Genomic DNA, 20,164 nt, shown 5'->3' on the forward strand with positions numbered 1-20,164 from the left:
ATTAATTATTAATATTATTATTATTTTATTTTGGCAGGGGGCAGGTAATTAGGTTTATTTATTTCTAGAGGAGGTACTGGGGATTGAACCCAGGACCTTGTGCATGCTAAGCATGCACTCTATCACTTGAGCTATACCCTCCCCCAAATGGTAATTATTTTTTCAGTGTGGTTTCTTGAAATAACATACTGGTTAGAATAAAATGATCCGGTTCTTGTTCTGGATCCTTTTCTTACTAGAAGGCTTGGCTAATTCACAATCTCTCTGAGCCTCAGTTTTCCCACTTGTAATATGGAGATCACAGAGTTTTTGTGAGGTGGATTGAATCAGGTCTTGCACAGAGTGGACCACTGAGCACCGAATGAACAAACATTTAATGTATTAACAAATAAACAGATAAATAAATTAACCAGTCAGATATCATGTGTGAAGGAGTCCCACCAACAGGCACGTGCTACACAGACATGAAGGACTGGTGTTAGGACTGTGTCTGTTTCATCACAGGTCTCTTCTCTTAGATCCAGCTTCAAGTGGCGTCCATGGCCACTACGAATAATGTGACTGAGTTAATTTTCACTGGCCTTTTCCAGGACCCAGAGGTGCAGAGAATGTGCTTTGTGGTGTTTCTTCCTGTGTACGTGGCCACGGTGGTGGGCAATGGTCTCATCGTTCTGACGGTCAAAGTCAGTCAGAGCCTGCATTCCCCCATGTATTTCTTCCTTAGCTACCTGTCCCTGGTGGAGATCACTTACTCCTCCACTGTTGTCCCTAAGTTCATCACAGACTTACTTGCCAAGATTAAAACCATCTCCCTGGAGGGCTGTGTGGCTCAGATATTCTTCTTTCACTTCTTTGGGGTCACTGAGATACTCTTGCTTGTGGTGATGGCCTATGACCGCTATGTGGCCATCTGCAAACCCCTTCACTACACGACCGTCATGAGCCGGCCTGTGTGTCACCGTCTGGTGGCTGGTTCCTGGTTTGGGGGCTTTTTTCATTCCATAATTCAGATTCTCATCACCATTCAATTGCCCTTCTGTGGCCCCAATGTGATTGATCACTACTTCTGTGACCTCCATCCCTTATTCAAGCTTGCCTGCACCGACACCTCTGTGGAGGGGCTTATTGTGTTGGCCAACAGTGGATTATTCTCTATCTTCTCTTTCCTTCTCCTGGTGTCCTCCTACGTTGTCATCCTGGTCAACCTGAGGAAGCATTCAGCAGAGGGAAGACGCAAAGCCCTCTCCACCTGTGCCTCTCACATCACAGTGGTCGTGTTGTTCTTTGGTCCTGCCATCTTCCTCTACACGCGACCCTCCTCCACCTTCACTGAGGACAAACTGGTGGCCATGTTCTACACGGTGGTCACCCCCATGCTGAACCCCATCATCTACACACTCAGAAACGCAGAGGTGAAAATCGCCATGAGGAGACTGTGGGGCAAAAAGGAGAACTCAGGGATGGAGTGAAAATGAGAAAGTGATTAAAAAAATGTGTCTGATTATTCTGTTCTTGAAGTGGATTTTAATTTTAGTGGGACATTCATGAATGGCAGAAACAAATGTAAAGACTTAATGTTATTGCTGCTATGGTTCTCTTTAGTAACTAAAGATTCCCTGATGTATTCTGGTATTGTTCCAAGGACAGAGGTCAGATTGGCTTCATGATCTCCAGGAATATCATGGGATTAGGAAACACTAAGACCCAAACTAAGTGCAAATACAAAGGAGAACATTCCAATAAGTATTTTATAGGTTAAATCACTTAGTCCTATGATCTCCTTGCATTCCTTCCTTACCCCCTTCCTTCCTTCCTTCTTTCCTTCCTGTCGTCTTTCCTCATGCTCCCCTCTTTGTTCAACCTCCTTAATGGTAATAAGTTATATTTAGTTAAAAAAAAAAGGAAGCCAGAGGAATTATCAGGGGGTACTTGAGAAGGAGGGCACCAATCTGATCTACTCTTCTAATGTGGACAAGTGTGGAAATTGAAAATGGGAAATTGCATCCGGGGACTTCTCTATTCTTCTGGTGGTTTTGGCATCTTGTGCTCTAGATCATCTGATCACAAGCGCCAGAAAGGTCCCAGGAGCAACTTCAGTTCTTGTGACATGTTGGCACAATAGTCCTTCGATCTCCTCTCACAATGTCCATCTTCCATAGCTAGAAAAGTAGATCATAACAGTATAGATCCTAGCTATCAGCAGGGAAAGATCAAGTCGAACATTTTAAAGAAAAAGGCATCCCTTTTAGCCTTATCCAGATGCAAATAAATATAGAATGTAAAAAAAATTTTATTAGACCTAACTTTAAGAATGAAGAGGAAGGAAATAATACCGAAGATTTACTCCGCCCTTCTGTCCTTTATTCTAATCGATCAGGCCAAGTCCATTTTTTGTCATGCCTCTTAGTGTTTTTTGGTTGAAACAGGATGGGACAGTCTGTGTCTACATTATTGTTTTCTCTCTCAGAAATTCCTCTCACCAGACTCTTAATCATGGTGAAAAATTTAGAGAATATCATAACACTTGCCCCCGTTGACTTCAGAATTACAGACTGTCTTTGCATTTTCCCTCCATCCTTCCAGCTCTCCTTGAGGATCAGAGGAAATGATATGGGTAGCTTCCTTGCAGAGGCATGGAATATCACTGTATGCTTTAGGCCTTAAGGGCTTTTCCCTTTCTCCTAGACTGCTGGTGGAGCATGTAATGGATGGTGGTTTTAAATGCACCAAGGAAATTCCCCTACTTCTCTCACTGTCCCCAGTAATCATGCCCATGGATGGCCACCAATAAGCCCTGAGAAATTACCACTTCTTCCTGGAACTGCTTTGCCACACTTTTCACATGGCAAACTCCTATACATCCTTTAGGACCTAGGTTGAAGTCACCTCCCTTATGAGTCCTTCTCTGACCTTCCTCCTCCTTGGGTTGAACTTGTGTCCCCTGTCCATGACAATTTTTACATAATTTTATCATTGTCCGTATCATTTTGATTGTATTATTTTGTATGTTTTTCTTTCTCACTAGACTGTGAATTCTCAAGGGCAGGACTATCCACTGTCCCTTCTTTGCTGCTCTAAATATCATGCTCTTACCTGGTGCTTTGTAAGTGCTTGTGAATAAGCAGCCTTTTTAGATCACATTTTACAGATATTTTTTATGAGCTTGTCTCATGGTGTGGGATGAATCTCTTCCTGCTAAAATCTGGAGCTCAGGCTCTGAAATTCATCACATTCTTCCAGCTGCCCTTCTCCCACAACCCATGATCAAAATACTTCACCCCACACCTGCTCTCATAAATACAATAAGATTAACAATAGTATGAACTTCATACGTATTCTGAATATTAAAAAAGATGATATTCATAAAGGTTTAAGGAAAGAACATGGTATAGGGTTGGTATCATGGACTCAACAAATAGTAGCTATCATAATCATGATTATAATGAGTGCTGATTATTCATTTCATTTGTGTGATGACTACATGGCACTTCTTTCTGTCTTGAGGAGATACACAGAATAGTCCTTCATTACATCCTAACAAAAGTTTCAGGCAGGTAAAAGTCGAAGGCAGTTAAATCCTTTTGTTTTGAGGCTTCTTTGGGCTAAACATTCTCTGTTTCTTAATTGCTTTTGAATGTGTAGCAGCTTGGTACCTGGCACATTGTAGGTGTTCAATAAATATTTGTTAAATAGATTTGACCATCAACATGGCCTCATTATCTTTTATACTGAGTGACTTGTATTTTGTTAATGTATATTTGAAAGCATTCGGTTCAGAGCTACACTCAGTGGAGCTACCATTCCTTTTCCTTGATGCCTTGATTGTATTGTATCAGACTAGGACTTTAGGATGCAGGCTGCGATAGAAGCCTCTCACTCACGCGCACCTTTGGTTTCCTCACCGAGAGCTACAGAAAGAACATCATCAGTACACTGTGAGCCTTGGATACTCGTGGACAGATGACATCTGCTCTAACTAGAGCGTCGATCTTCTGAGGGATTACTTTACCTACTGAGGGTAGGTCTACTGAGGGCTAATTACTTTGTTATAGTCTCACTGGAAAAAACATAGGAGACAAAGGAAAACATCTTTTCAGTTGTTTTAAGAGCCAGATATTGTTTTTAAATTTAAAAATGTCTACTTAATTTACAGAAGTAGTAAAAGTCTAATTATACCACTTAGCATTGGACACTGTGTAGTTAGCTCTCCGTTGATACTGCCACAACATCAAGAAAGGAAGAAAAATCCCCGCCAAAATGTATTTTTCACACAATAAATATAAAATAATTTCATTAAGGACAAGTTGGTAGAGGGCTAACAACTACTACGCACATACAATTTTGTATCCTTTACCAATTTATTATTTATATATACATATATTAGATATAGGTTTGACTGCATACAGTAGGAAAAAAAAAGCAACTTAGTGAGAGAGAACTATAGAAGTACAGAAGCAAAAGTCCAACACTTCTGGGTGTTTCAACAATATTATCAGAAATTCAGAGTCGGCTTATCTTCAGCATGTAGATTCAACCTCGTGACCTTAAAGAGCGTCTAATACTACATTTCTTGACATCAATCTTGGTGAATATTTTTTGGATTTGACATTAAACAGAGAGACAACAAAAGCAAAAATAAATAAATGGATCTATATCAAACTAAAAAGCCTCTGCACAGAAAAGAAAACCATAAACAAAATAAAAAGGCAGCCCACATAATGGAAGAAAATATCTGCAGATCATGTAGCTGATAAGAGGTTAATTCCAAAATATATGAAGAACTCATACCACTTAATAGCAAACCCCCAAACAATTAGATTAAAAAGGGGCAGATGGTCTGATTAGACACTTTTTCAGAGAAGACATACAAATGGCCAGCAGGTACACGAAAATGTGCTCAACATCACTAATTATCAGGGAGATGCAAAACAAAACCACACTGATGTATCACCTCACACCCTTTAGAATGGCTATTGTCAGAAAAATGACAAGAAAAAACATGTTGGCAAGGATATGGTGAGAAGTGAGCCCTTGTGCACTGTTGGTGGTAAAGTAAATTGTTACAGTCACTATGGAAAACAGTATAGAGGTTTTTCAAAATATTAAAAATAAAACTACCATATGATCCAGCAATTTTATTTGTGGCTATTTATCTGAAAGAAACTAAAACACTAACTCAAAAAGATTTATGCACCCTAACGTTCACTGCAGCATTATTCACAATAGCTAAGACATGGAGGCAACCTAAGTGTCTGTCATGGATGAATGGATAAAAAAAATGTTGTATATACATACAATGGGGTATTATTCAGCCATAAACAAGAAGGAAATCTTGCCATTTGCAATAACGTGAATGGACCTAGAGGGCACTATGCTAAGTGAAGTAAGTCAGACAGAGAACTACAAACACTGTTATGATCTCACTTATATATGGAATCTTTTTTTTTTTTAACATTTTTTATTGATTTATAATCATTTTACAATGTTGTGTCAAATTCCAGTGTTCAGCACAATTTTTCAGTCATTCATGGACATATACACACTCATTGTCACATTTTTTTCTCTGTGATTTATCATAACATTTTGTGTATATTTCCCTGTGCTATACAGTTTAATCTTGTTTATCTATTCTACAATTTTGAAATCCCAGTCTATCCCTTCCCACCCTCTACCCCCCTGGTAACCACAAGTCTGTATTCTCTGTCCATGAGTCTTTAGATTCCACATATGAGTGATCTCATATGGTATTTTTCTTTCTCTTTCAGGCTTACTTCACTTAGAATGACATTCTCTAGGAGCATCCATGTTGCTGCAAATGGCGTTATGTTGTCGGTTTTTATGGCTGAGTAGTATTCCACTGTATAAATATACCACCTCTTCTTTATCCAGTCACCTATTGATGGACATTTAGGCTGTTTCCATGTTTTGGCTATTGTAAATAGTGCTGCTATGAACATTGGAGTGCAGGTGTCATCCTGAAGTAGATTTCCTTCTGGATACAAGCCCAGGAGTGGGATTCCTGGGTCATATGATAAGTCTATTCCTAGTCTTTTGAGGAATCTCCACACTGTTTTCCATAGTGGCTGCACCAAACTGCATTCCCACCAGCAGTGTAGGAGGGTTCCCCTTTCTCCACAGCCTCTCCAGCATTTGTTATTTTTGGATTTTTGAATGACGGCCATTCTGACTGGTGTGAGGTGATACCTCCTTGTAGTTTTGATTTGCATTTCTCTGATAATTAGTGATATTGAGCATTTTTTCATGTGCTTTTTGATCATTCATATGTCTTCCTTGGAGAATTTCTTGTTTAGGTCTTCTGCCCATTTTTGGATTGGGTTGTTTATTTTTTTCTTATTGAGTCGTATGAGCTGCTTATATATTTTGGAGATCAAGCCTTTGTCGGTTTCATTTGCAAAAATTTTCTCCCATTCCGTAGGTTTTCTTCTTGTTTTATTTCTGGTTTCCTTTGCTCTGCAGAAGCTTGTAAGTTTCATTAGGTCCCATTTGTTTATTCTTGCTTTTATTTCTTCTAGGAGAAAATTTTTGAAATGTATGTCAGATAATGTTTTGCCTATGTTTTCCTCTAGGAGGTTTATTGTATCTTGTCTTATGTTTAAGTCTTTAATCCATTTTGAGTTGATTTTTGTATATGGTGTAAGGGTGTGTTCTAGCTTCATTGTTTTACATGCTGCTGTCCAGTTTTCCCAACACCATTTGCTGAAGAGACTGTCTTTATTCCATTGTATATTCTTGCCTCCTTTGTCGAAGATGAGTTGACCAAAAGTTTGTGGGTTCATTTCTGGGCTCTCTATTCTGTTCCATTGGTCTATATGTCTGTTTAGGTGCCAATACCATGCTGTCTTGATGACTGTAGCTCTATAGTATTGTCTGAAGTCTGGGAGAGTTATTCCTCCAGCCTCTTTCTTTCTCTTCAGTAATGCTTTAGCAATTCTAGGTCTTTGATGGTTCCATATAAATTTTATTATGATTTGTTCTAGTTCTGTGAAATATGTCCTGGGTAATTGGATAGGGATTGCATTAAATCTGTAGATTGCCTTGGGCAGTGTGACCATTTTAACAATATTGATTCTTCCAATCCAAGAGCATGGAATATCTTTCCATTTTTTAAAGTCTTCTTTAATTTCCTTCATCAATGGTTTATAGTTTTCTGTGTATAATTCTTTCACCTCCTTGGTTAGATTTATTCCCAGATATTTTATTACTTTGGGTGCTATTTTAAAGGGGATTGTTTCTTTACTTTCTTTTTCTGTTGATTTATCGTTAGTGTAAAGAAATGCAACTGATTTTTGAACATTAATTTTGTAACCTGCTACCTTGCTGAATTCTTCAATCAGCTCTAGTAGCTTTTGTGTGGACCTTTTAGGGTTTTCTAAATATAGTAACATGTCATCAGCATATAATGACACTTTTACCTCTTCTTTTCCAATTTGGATCCCTTTTATTTCTTTCTCTTGCCTGACTGCTGTGGCTAGGACTTCCAGGACTATGTTGAATAGGAGTGGTGATAGTGGGCATCCTTGTCTTGTCCCAGATTTTAGTGGGAAGCTTTTGAGTTTTTCACCGTTGAGAACTATGCTGGCTGTAGGTTTGTCATATATAGCTTTTATTATGTTGAGATATGTTCCCTCTACACCCACTTTGGCGAGAGTTTTTATCATAAATGGGTGTTGAATTTTATCAAATGCTTTTTCTGCATCAATTGAGATGATCATGTGGTTTTTGTCCTTTCTCTTGTTGATGTGATGTATTACACTGATTGATTTGCATATGTTGAACCAGCCTTGTGTCCCTGGGATGAACCCCACTTGGTCATGTTGTATAATCTTTTTATGTGTTGTTGGATTCTATTTGCTAAAATTTTGGTGAGGATTTTGACGTCTATGTTCATCAGTGATATTGGCCTATAATTCTCTTTTTTTGTAGTGTCTTTGCCTGGTTTTGGTATCAGGGTGATGGTGGCTTCATAGAATGAGTTTGGGAGTATTCCCTCCTTTTCAATCGTCTGGAAGAGTTTGAGAAGGACTGGTATGAGTTCTTCTTTGTATGTTTGGTAGAATTCCCCGGTGAAGCCATCCGGTCCTGGACTTTTATTTGTAGGGAGGTTTTTAATTGCTATTTCTATTTCCTTTCTGGTGATTGGATTGTTCAAGTGTTCAGTTTCTTCTTGATTCAGTTTTGGTGGACAGTATGTTTCCAGAAACTTGTCCATCTCCTCTAGGTTATCCAGTTTGGTTCCATATAATTTTTCATAATATTCTCATATGATATCCTGTATTTCTGTTTTGTTTGTTGTAATTTCTCCATTTTCCTTTCTTATTTTGCTAATTTGTGCTCTCTCTTTTTTCTTCTTTGTGAGTTTGGCCAGAGGTTTGTCGATTTTATTTACTTTTTCAAAAAACCAGCTTTTGGTTTGGTTGATTTTTTCTATGGTCTTGTTAATCTCTATTGTATTTAATTTCTCTCTGATCTTTATTATTTCCTTCCTTCTGCTGCTTTTTGGGGCTTTTTGTTGTTCTTTTTCTAATTGATTCAGGTGGTGAGTTAACTTGTTTATTTGAGATTGTTCTTCTTTTTTGAGGAAGGCCTGTATCGCTATAAACTTCTCTCTTAGCACTGCCTTTGCTGTGTCCCATAGGTTTTGAGTGGTTGTGCTTTCATTATCATTTGTCTCAAGGTATTTTTTAATTTCAGCTTTGATTTCCTCATTGATCCATTGTTTTTTCAATAACATATTGTTTAATCTCCATGCTTTTCTTTTGTTCTCCTTTGTTTCTCTGTTGTTGATTTCCAGTTTCATGGCATTGTGGTCAGTAAAGATGCTTGAGATAATTTCTATCTTCTTAAATTTGTTGAGGTTTCTTTTGTGTCCAAGGACATGATCAATCCTGGAAAATGTTCCATGTGCACTTGAAAAGAATGTATATTCTATTTTTTGGGGGTGTAATGCTCTGAAAATATCCACCAGATCTAGTTTTTCTATTGTAGTATTTAATTTCTCTGTTGCCTTGTTTATTTTCTGTCTGGAAGATCTGTCTAGTGATGTTAATGCAGTGTTAAAATCTCCAATTATGATTGCATTCCCATCAATATCGCCCTTTATCTCTGTTAGTAATTCTTGTATGTACTTAGGTGCTCCTATATTGGGTGCATATATATTAATGAGTGTAATGTCTTCATCTTGTATCACTCCTTTAATCATTATAAAATATCCCTCTTTATCTTTATGGCCTTTGTTTTAAAGTCTATTTTGTCTGAAATCAGTACTGCAACACCTGCTTTTTTGGCTTTTCCATTTGCATGGAATATCCTTTTCCATCCTTTCACTCTCAATCTATATGTGTCCTTCTCCCTAAAGTGGGTCTCTTGTATGCCGCATATTGAAGGTTCTTGCTTTATTATCCAGTCTGCCACTCTGTGTCTTTTGACTGGAGCATTTAGTCCATTAACATTTACAGTAATTAATGATAGATGTGTGTTTATTGCCATTTTGAACTTATCTTTGCAGTTGAATTGGTATATCCTCTTTGTTCCTTTCTTCTTCCTTTTGTGGTTTGGTAATTTTCCTTTGTATTATCATGGATTTTATTTAATTTTTGTGACTCCCTTGTAAATTTTTGACTTGTGGTTACCCTTTTTTGTAAATCTATTAACCTATACCTGTTTTTATTAAACTGATAATAACATGATCTCAAACCCATCCTACTGTTAAAAAAATTTAAAAAAGAAAGAAAAAAAAATTCTATATTTCCCTGCCTCCCTCTCCCACTCTCAGTGATTTGTATGTCTTCTTTTATAATTTCGTGTTTTCTTTATTTGTAATTCATGAGTTATCACCTTTCCAGTTGTGAGTTTCTCATTTCTGTAGCATCCTGCTGCTTTTCTATTTAGAATAGCCCTTTCAATATTTCTTTTAGCATGGGTTTAGTGTTACTAAACTCCTGCAGCATTTTTTTTGTCTGTGAAACTCTTTATTTCTCCTTCTATCCTAAAGGATAGCCTTGCTGGATAAAGTATCCTAGGCTGCATCTTTTTTTCATTCAGGGCTTTGAATATATCTTGCCACTCCCTTCTGGCCTGTAGTGTTTGTGTAGAGAAATCAGCTGAGAGCCTTATGGGGGTTCCCTTGTAATTCACTCTTTGCTTTTCTCTTGCTGCCTTTAGAATCATTTCTTTATCCTTGACTCTGGCCATCTTGATTATGATATGTCTTGGTGTGGGTCTATTTTGATTCTTCCTGTTTGGGACCCTCTGAGCTTCCTGTACTTGGATATCTGATTCCTTCTTTAAGTTTGGGAAGTTTTCAGTCATGATTTCTTCAAAAACCTTTTCAATCCCCTTTGATCCTTCTTCCCCTTCTGGGACCCCTATTATGCGAAGATTGGGACGCTTTATATTATCCCATAGGTCCCTTATGCTATTATCATTATTTTTTATTTGCTATCTTCTAGTTCTTCTGAATGGGTGCTTTCTATTGCCCTGTCTTCTAGATAACTAATTCGTTCCTCTGCATTAACTAGTCGGCTTTGCACAGCTATTAGATCATTCCTCATCTCTGTCAATGAGTTTACCCATTCTGCTTGGCTCTTCTTTATAGCTTCAATTTCATTTTTGACATATTTTATCTCTCTAAGCACTATCTCTTTTAATTCCTTCAGCAATTTGATCACTCCTTTTTTGAAATCTTGATCTAGTAGGCTATCGATGTCTATTTCATTGATCTTTCTTTCAGGGGATTCCTCTTGTTCTTTTAATTGGGAAAGGTTTCTCTGCTTCTTCATCTTGCTCATACCTCTCTGGCACTGTGGTTTATGGAGTATCAGTTGTCTATTTTGGATCTTAAGGAGTTTATCTATCTAATGCCTATTTAGGAATAGAACTTAGAAAAAAAAGAAAAAAAATAAGAGAGAGAGAGAAAGATTTTTAAAAGAAGGGAGAAAGAGGGTTTGAAAACAGTGTATAATGAATAATAGAAGAGCGAGTTGAAGCAGAGTATTAATCGGGTTGAGACGTCCTTTTAAAACCTGAAAAAAAAAAAAAAGAAAAAAAAAGGGGTTGGGAGATAAATAGATGTATTTGAAGCCTGTGTCTAATCAATAACAGGACATCAAAACCCAAGAGAAATAGAAATGAATTAAGAAGTAAAAATTAAGACAGTAATTGAAAATAGAACAGGTAAAAACAGATTTAAAAACAAAACAAAAAAAAAGGGGTTGTTGGTGTTCTCCTGGAGTCTGTGTGCTTTTAATGTGAAGTCCTTCTGTCTTCGTCCTGTTTTGGAAGCTCAGCTTGTTTTCAGAGGCCCTCTGTTGGCGCCCTCTTCTGTGCTGCTCCCAGCACCTGTCGGCAAGCAGATCGCGCCGCCTCCTAACACGGGGTCAGATGCAGCTCTCCTCTGCTGCGGGCAGGCGGGTCACTGCCCCTCCGGATGCCGCAGTCAGATGTTGCAGACTGGCCAGGCAGGAGGGCGGGTCGTGCCCCTTCCCAGCACCTCGGTCAGGGGTTGTGTTCCTGCCCGACAGGCGGGGGGCCGCTCTCCCCCTGCCTGCGCCGCCGGTAGCTCCGCTCCTCTGTGCGGCTGCGCGCTCCGCCCTGGCCGGCGCTCCGTCCTGGTCGCGCTCCGCAGGTGGGCTCGGGGAAGACCGAGGGGCATCCTCGTCCCTGCTCCAAGGGAAGACCCAGCTGCTTGTTTGTCTTTGTGGAGCAAGTTCTCTGGGGGACCAGAATGGAAGGATCCTATCTGCCCAGGGCTGTAGGCCCGTCTCAGTCTGGCCCTTGAGGCTGCTAAGCCCTTCGGTGCGGACGCAGGTTTCGTCTCTGCCCCCGCCTGGTTGTTAAGCGCCGGAGAATATGGCGGCTCTGCCTGGGCCCCGCCTCTCTTCCCCTGAAAAGTTTCCGCGGGTTTTCAGAGATGGGGGTATGCACCCTTCCCCCGAGAGCACATCAACCTTGCTGTTTTATGGAGGGCCCAGGTTGTTCTGTCCTGTACACCCACAGCCCCGGCGCCCAGCCCCTTGCAGTCCCCCGGGGCTGCCTCCGTGCAGCCGTCCTCGTCCTCCGCCCGGCTTGTGCAGCCTGGCCCTGTCTGCCGCTGCTGGCCCGCGTCTCAGGCTGGGTGTCGGGGGGACGCTCTGTGCCCGTTTAACTTAGTTCTGTCAGACAAGGGCTGCTCTGTACAGATCCGAGCCTCGGAGGCTCCCCCTCCGTCCTGCTGGCCTCTCAGTTGGAGAGGGGAGACCCAGCGAGCAAGCGCCAGTCCTCCTTTGCCGCTCCCTCCCCGCGGGACCCGTCCCGCGCTGCTTTGCCTTTTGTTCTTTCTTTTTTCCTTTTCTCCTACCAGATTTTTGGCGTCTTTATCTTTTGAAGAGGGCGATGTTCTGTCGGAGTTCCGCAGGTGCTCTAGTTGGCTGAGTGGGTCTGTAGATGTGGGTCTTGGTGGATTTGTGGGAGAGGGTGACTTATGAGCATCCTTCTACTCCGCCATCTTGCCTCTGCATCCTCCTCCGATTTCTTAACATCAGCGTGCCATAGGGCTATGTTCTCACGCTAATTCTGTATGAGTCTCTAAGGAGATCTTATTGAGTCTCATGGCTTTAAATACCATTCATGTGTTTATAACTCTCAAACTTATAGCTCAACTTTGACCTTCCACCTGAACTTTGATTCATATATTCAACTATCATGCCAACATCTCTACTGGTGTTTTGAAAAGCAAACTTCACTTAACATGTCTAAATCCATACTCTGAATCTTCCCAGCTCCCATGCTTTTCCTATGGTAATTCCAGTCTCAGTAATGGTAACTCAATTTTCATTGCTCAAGTCTAACCTGGAGGTATCCTTGAATTTTCTCTTTCTTTCTCTCCTCTCAATCAGGACATCAGCAAATCTAGTTGTACCTTCAGAATGTCCAGAATATGACCACTCCTTAAAATCTTCAATACTACACTCCTGGCAAAGACATAAACATCTGTTGGCTGTGTTATTGTGATGTTCTCCTAACTGGCTTCCTTATATTTCCCATATCCCCTTCCTTATTCTCATAACAGCAGAGATCTTGACAAGAGCTGGCCTTTCCTTACTACCACTAGCAATCTCTATTCTCCGTAACCTGTTTTATTTTTCTTCATAGGGCTTATTAACGATTGGCTTGCATATCAAGTATTATTTGCTTATATTGTTATTATTATTTTTACCTCCATCATCTTGGTGGGAATATGAAGGGTGTAATCGCCTTGAGTTAAGGACTTTGTTTTTCACTGCCAAATCTTTAGCACCTAGAGCAGTGCTCTGCATATAAAGGACACAATACCATTCACTGAGTGAAAGTATGAATGGCTGAATGGATGAATGGCATCTCTTTCTGAGGAAATTCTCACTCTATTATATTATTATCACCATTATTATTGATGGAGAGGCTGAGGCACAGGGAGTCCAAGCAACTCATACGTAAATGTTAGAATTGGAAAGAACAATGGATATAGTCTAGCCCAACTCAATCATTTCATCTGGAAGTGAAAACAGGAGAGTGTGAGAGGTGCAGAGGCGGAACGACATGATTAAGACAGGTAGTTAATCAATTACCGAACCAGAGTGAGTGCCTGGGGTCCTGGCTCCCTGTTTGGTCCTCTTTCTTCTCTATTAATTTTCCTTTTCATTCTCAGCAGTCCGTTCTGGAAAAAATGTTCCCTTTTTGTCTTTCTTTCAACTTTATTCTCTTGCGAGCTCATTACTGGGTACAAAACTTTACGGAAATCTCACTAAGCTAATTGAAAAGATTTTGAACCTTTCCTAAGTCAAGGTTTAGTTGACAAAGTTTTACCCGCGAGAAAAGAAATTCCATGGGGAAGTTGTTTCCTTGATTATAGTGTGTGGCTTAATTTATTCAAGGATCTTAACTTATTGAAGGATCTAAGCATTTAATTACAACACTTGGAGTTTCACTGGGTGGGTAGGTTTTTTCAATGAAAATCAGGATTTAAAATCCCTGGGCTTGCTGATTTCTGTAGCATTTGCTTATTTCCTAGGTATTGTAAATCCAATTATCAACCCAGATCCAGATCCCCTGAATTTCCCCCCTTTTTTTGTGATTCATCTTAGACACCATCTGCTTTGTTTTCTAAAAGCTCCCAGGATTGTTGGTGCTTTGCTCTTGCAGACAAGGTTTGATCCTTGAGTGGCAGTAGCAACCAGCACCTAGTCATCAATGCTGAAAGAGCACGGATTTCTGTAACCTGGCAAATAACTAGCGTGTGTCTTGGGAAACCAGTTAATCTCTCTCAGCCTCTGTCACCTCATCTATAAACAAAGGAGGTCGCAGTAAAAGGTCTCTAAGTCTTTTCAGCTCCAGTCACAGTGGCTTAGCTGCGTGTGACCAGGACTTTGCTCACTGGAGGACTTCAGTGAAAAATCAGCTGAGTTGGTAATCGTAGCCAAGGCACCTTGCTTGACAGGGACCAGGATGCCCAGAGAGGAATCCAGTTCTCCATCCCATTGTAGTTTTCACCAAACCAGATCATCTCTTTGAGAAATGATCGATTCCAGCAGAGTGGCTAACTTCACGCTGAACTGGAGACACTTGAGTGCATCTGAGATCCATCTGACTCAATTCGTCGCTCTAAGGCAGAAGGAACCACACCGGATTTTTTTTACCGATAGGTAGGTGACATGGCTGGAAGTAAAGTGCAAAGTCTCTAAACAGCCATAGGATGTTGGGCAAGTCAGTTCCTCTCTTACAGCCGCAAGTGTCCATTTGTTAAATGATCTGGTTGGGTTTGAAGATTATTTTTACAAGGTGGGGAAGGGAGTAATGAATTCAGTTTGTTTATTTATTTTTATTGTGGTAAGTTATACAAAATATGAAATTCGATGAATTTAAAGTTCTTTACAATTTTGGGATTCTGTGAGGTACTATTTGGGAATTAGGAAGTAGGACTGGAATGGGTTTCATTACATCACTCTGAGATCAGTCACTTGGCATGTGAAGCTTTCTATTATATTTCCTCTGGCCATTGTCGGCATTCTATCATGATGCTCTGGTCCAGAGTCCAGCAGGCTACCTGATGTAGAGACTACACGCTCAAAGGCTGATTTAGGCTTTTATATGCTGGTCACATTTTTTCCCCCCAAGATTCTAGCTGAGGGAATCTTGTAGGGAGAGAGGAGATATTTCTTACCAGCTCAGTGGGAGAGATGGTAGAAATGGGCTGAGGGGTTGGGTAGCAGAGAGAGGAATAAACACTGAAAGGCAGAGATGACAGAAAAGGAAGATGTGGTTTTTAAAGAGAATGGCTATCACACATTTATCAAAGCTTAAACTGTGCATGCTTTTTACATTCAGCAGTTTCACCTATACCAAGAATCCTTATGGATATATTTACACAAATATGCACAAAGTAATACCCAACCCCAAAGAAAACTATGAGACTTAGATTTTTTTAGATATATGTAAAATTTTGAAACAGTGTCTGATACTTTGTAAATAATCAATGTGAACTCTTTATTTGTACAAAGATATTAATTATAATGAGGATTATAGTAATCAATAAAAATCTATCTAAATGTCCAGCATAGGAGAATGGTTAAATAAACTGTACTTTATCAAAAAACCACAAAGAGAATGGCTATCAGTTATTCCTTCCATTAGGGGTGAAGGCTGGAAAAATTGGACCTTTTGTGATCCCACTCGTGCCTCTGAGTGATCTCTCAGAATGGTCCTAGAATACTTTCCTTAGTTTCTCTAGTTGATCCAAAAAGACTGAGTTCACACTCATACAAGAAAGATTTGTATTGGTGGATAAATATACCTTGGACTTCTTACAAAAGGGAATGTTTTATTTTAACCCTTCACTTACCTGTTGTGTACCTAGAAGTTGTATAGGTAGTGGTCAAAGAGCAAAGGATTTGTGGTTCACCTGCTTGGACTGAAATCCTGGCTCCACTCCTGTGTAGCTTTAGGCCAGTTAATTCACTTAACTGTGTTTATTTATTTTTTCCCTCTTATGTAAAAAAGGGGTGTTAATTATAATAGTCACAACACAGGTTTGTTCTGCGAATTAATTGATGAGTATAGAAAAAACAAAACAAAACAGAAACAGACTCCTGGACACAGAGAACAAACTGGTGACTGCCAGAGGAGAAGGGTGTGAGGGGATGGATGAAGCAGGTGAAGGGGATTAAGAGGTACAAGCTTCCGGCTGTAAAGTAAATAAGTCACAGGCATGTAGAGTATACAGAGGGAATATAGTTGACAATATTGTGACAACTTCGTATGGTGACTGATGATAACTGGTCTTATTGTGGTGATCACTCCATAATGTATAAAAACACTGAATTACTATATTGTATCCCTGAAACAAATGGACTAGTGTATGTTAATTACAACTCAAAAATGTGTGACATATGATGCTATTGAAGTACTAGCTATTATTGTCAACTAAAATGCAATTAATAATAAAGATGTAAGAAAAATATCAAACAGATAATTTTGAATACTAGGATAGTGTATTTCTTGGTAGCATATATAGAAACAGTACCATAATTATAAAGAATCTGCTTATTGCTAAAAAAGAATTGTGACACAGTACTACTGTAAGAGTACAAAGGACGGACTATATTATTCCCATAGTAATGAGGTTCCTCACACAATCTAGAAAGAAGGGAATATTTCACACAGAGAAGGGAGAAAGAAAATTTTGGACTGGGAAATAGCTGTATAATGTGCATTTAAGGGATGACAATAAGGTTGCAAAAAAAAAAAATAGGCGATGGCCAGTTTAGGACGAATCTGGAATCCATGCTAAGACTATTGGAGTTTGTGCTGTGGGCAATGAGAAAGTGTTGATAGATTTTAGGTAGAGTAGTAGACTGATTTGATACACATTTAAGGAAAATCACCAAAGTATTTTTTCAACGCTCAGAGAAGAGAAGATACATATGGGTTGGAGTTTTAATGGCAAGATTCACTGAACACGTAAGACTGGAATTGGGGTTGGAAGGTGGGTAGGACTGGAAGGAACAAGGAGAGGGCATTTCTGGTGAAAGGGGTCTCTGTGGTAGAAATGAGCAGAGTGGGCTTGTGGGATGTGGAGAGGACCCTGAATTAAACAGAGGTGAGTGGAAGTTTAGTGAGTAAGAGCGTGAGGTTATGAAAGTCTTTAACAGTAAGTCAGAGGCGCTCAGGGTTTCCCCCATTTACTCCCAAGCAGTGGAGGATCTGAGGAAAGAAGGGTCTAGGAAACAATTTTCTGGCTGCAGAGTGCACGATGGATGGAGTGGGAGGTTGTGGAGACTAAGTGGCTTTGGTAGTTTAGACATCGGCTGATAGCAGGCGTGAAGGTGGTGGCAGCAAGATTGGAGAGAAAGTGTGAGGGTTTATAGATAAAATTAATGGGAAATGAAGGAATCCAGGAGAAGAGTTTTATGGAGATTCCCTGTTAAAAGAGAGCTATCAAGATACAATAAGGATGGTAAAAATGTGGGTGCTGGACTTGAGTGGCTTCCCAAATTCAGAATATCTTACAGTGGATTAGAAAGAACCCAGACTGAAGTCAGAAAGTCTGGTTCTGAGTCCTAGAATTTGCTACTTTCTGTGTGATCCTGGGTAAATAGCCATTTCTCTGAGCCTTAATCTTCCAATATAAAAATTGTTAGAGTGGTCATCTGTAGTGCTGATTGAGCACATGTTGGCTAAATGAATGAGTCCACGTTACGTTTGTATTGTAAAGTGGTTTATGCTGTCTCACTTGCTATGAACGAGGTGAATTGGTTACAACCACTATTTGTTTCATTGCAGGTTTCTGATTACTTCCTGCCCAGTACATATGAATCACTTCTATGGCAAATACAAATAATGTGACTGAGTTAATCATCGCCGGTCTTTTCCAGGACCCAGAGGTGCAGAGAATGTGCTTTGTGGTGTTTCTTCCTGTGTACGTGGCCACGGTGGTGGGCAATGGTCTCATCGTTCTGACGGTCAAAGTCAGTCAGAGTCTGCATTCCCCCATGTACTTCTTCCTTAGCTACCTGTCCCTGGTGGAGATCACTTACTCCTCCACTGTTGTCCCTAAGTTCATCACAGACTTACTTGCCAAGATTAAAACCATCTCCCTGGAAGGCTGCGTGGCTCAGATATTCTTCTTTCACTTCTTCGGAGTTACTGAGATCTTCTTGCTCACAGTAATGGCCTATGACCGCTATGTGGCCATCTGCAAACCCCTTCACTACACGACCGTCATGAGCCGGCCTGTGTGTCACCGTCTGGTGGCTGGTTCCTGGCTGGGGGGCTTTTTTCACTCTATGGTGCAGATTGTTGTCAGTCTCCAATTATCCTTCTGTGGCCCCAATGTGATTGACCACTACTTCTGTGACCTCCATCCCTTATTCAAGCTTGCCTGCACCGACACCTCTGTGGAGGGGCTCATTGTGTTGGCCAACAGTGGATTATTCTCTATCTTCTCCTTCCTTCTCCTGGTGTCCTCCTATGTTGTCATCCTGCTCAACCTGAGGAACCACTCAGCAGAGGGAAGACGCAAAGCGCTCTCCACCTGTGCCTCTCACATCACAGTGGTCGTGTTGTTCTTTGGTCCTGCCATCTTCCTCTACATGCGACCACCCTCCACCTTCACTGAGGACAAACTGGTGGCCGTATTCTACACGATGGTCACCCCCATGCTGAACCCCATCATTTACACACTCAGAAACGCAGAGGTGAAAATCGCCATGAGGAGGTTGTGGGGTAAGAAAGTGAATTCAGGAGTGGAATAAAAACGAAAATCTGAAAAAGCTCCCCAATAAGCCTGAGCAGTAATGACAGGAGAAGCACTACTTAAAGTCATAATGTGAGTGCGATTAAGTTAGAAACGCCACTTTGTTAGCATCCTTAATGGAGAATCTGAGATTGTATTTGCACCTCATGTATTTTTGGTTTCTCATATACTACCTTGTTCCATGTAAGACCTGAGGAGGTAATGCCATGTTGTATTTTATTTTATTGGGGGGGTATAATTGAGGAAATTTTATCTTCTTTATTTTCTTTTTCTTTTTCAATTGACGCTGTAGGCGGTTTACAATGTTGTGTGCCGTGTTGTATTTTAGTGCGCTCCTTATACTCCATGGTATCAATCATAGCCCTTTCCTCGCTGTGCCTATTTTGGAAAATGCTGAAAATTCCTTCTCTTCTTTGGTGATCCATAGTGCAAGGTGCACAGATTTCAGCAAGGAACATCTGAACTTGAATTCCCACCGTGTCATCTTCTACCTGTACAACTTTGGGTTCGTTCACTTTTCCGTGGTGTTAGCGTGCTGTGGTTTGTGGAAAGACTGTGGCACCTGGAGACAGAAGATTACACTTTGCTTTGTCTCCCCCTATCAGTGTGATCTTATTGGACTCCCAGGAAGGCTTTTCTACTTCATTGGAGCCCCTGCCACATTAATATGATTATAATATCTGAAATTCCACGGTAGAAGCTTTATTTCACAAGAGTAAGGCATTGTTAGAAGGGAAATGTCTCTGGAGGTGAAATACAATAAAACTGTCGTTAACCATTAATATTGTTACTGAGTCCAAACTTGTTCTGCTCACCGCACGACAGGCCAGTAAATCGGGAGGTGAGGTATTGGGGCAAGGAATAACAACTTTATTCAGAAAGCCAGCAGACTGAGAAAATAGGGAACTAATGTTCTAGAGAACAATCTTCTCCAAGTCAGAATTCAGGCCCCTTTTGTACTGAAAAGGGGAGGGGGTATGGTTGGTTGTTGCAAACTTCTTGGTGTTGAAATCCTTTGTTCCTACAGCTGTCCATGTGGGTCAGGCCATCATGTCCCTGTATACCTGCAACAAGACAACTGCTATTCTCTGTTCTGCAACTTTTTACTTCTATATGAATGGAGACGTGCACCCTTAAAGGGTAGAGCCTTGAGGATGCTGAATGTATATTTCAGGCTACAGAGAACATTCTTTTATAAACGGTGCAGAACCAGCATGACTGAGCCCAGGAAACAGAGCACAGGGTTAGAGCTAAAGGAACAGATCTAATACGGGGCCAGATATGTCCTCCCCTATCATAATACGTTAATCCAGACAATTTTACAGGACCATTCCCTTTCTAGACAGTTGTTATCTGAGCACTGGTATATGGTTTAAGCCA

At 40.4% G+C, this 20,164-nt stretch overlaps 2 protein-coding genes across 2 annotated transcripts; both read left to right on the forward strand.

Moving 5' to 3' along the window:
* The first annotated feature begins 539 nt into the window (after window positions 1–539).
* LOC102525474 (olfactory receptor 4B1) lies at window positions 540–1,469 on the forward strand. The gene has a single exon (XM_006212243.3). The coding sequence runs from the start codon at window positions 540–542 to the stop codon at window positions 1,467–1,469; it is 930 nt and encodes a 309-aa protein (XP_006212305.1).
* Window positions 1,470–17,852: 16,383 nt separating this feature from the next.
* LOC102525216 (olfactory receptor 4B1-like) lies at window positions 17,853–18,782 on the forward strand. The gene has a single exon (XM_006212242.3). The coding sequence runs from the start codon at window positions 17,853–17,855 to the stop codon at window positions 18,780–18,782; it is 930 nt and encodes a 309-aa protein (XP_006212304.2).
* The last annotated feature ends 1,382 nt before the right edge of the window (window positions 18,783–20,164 follow it).

This window comes from Vicugna pacos, chromosome 10 (assembly GCF_048564905.1).
Source record: "Vicugna pacos chromosome 10, VicPac4, whole genome shotgun sequence".
Lineage (NCBI taxonomy): Eukaryota > Metazoa > Chordata > Mammalia > Artiodactyla > Camelidae > Vicugna > Vicugna pacos.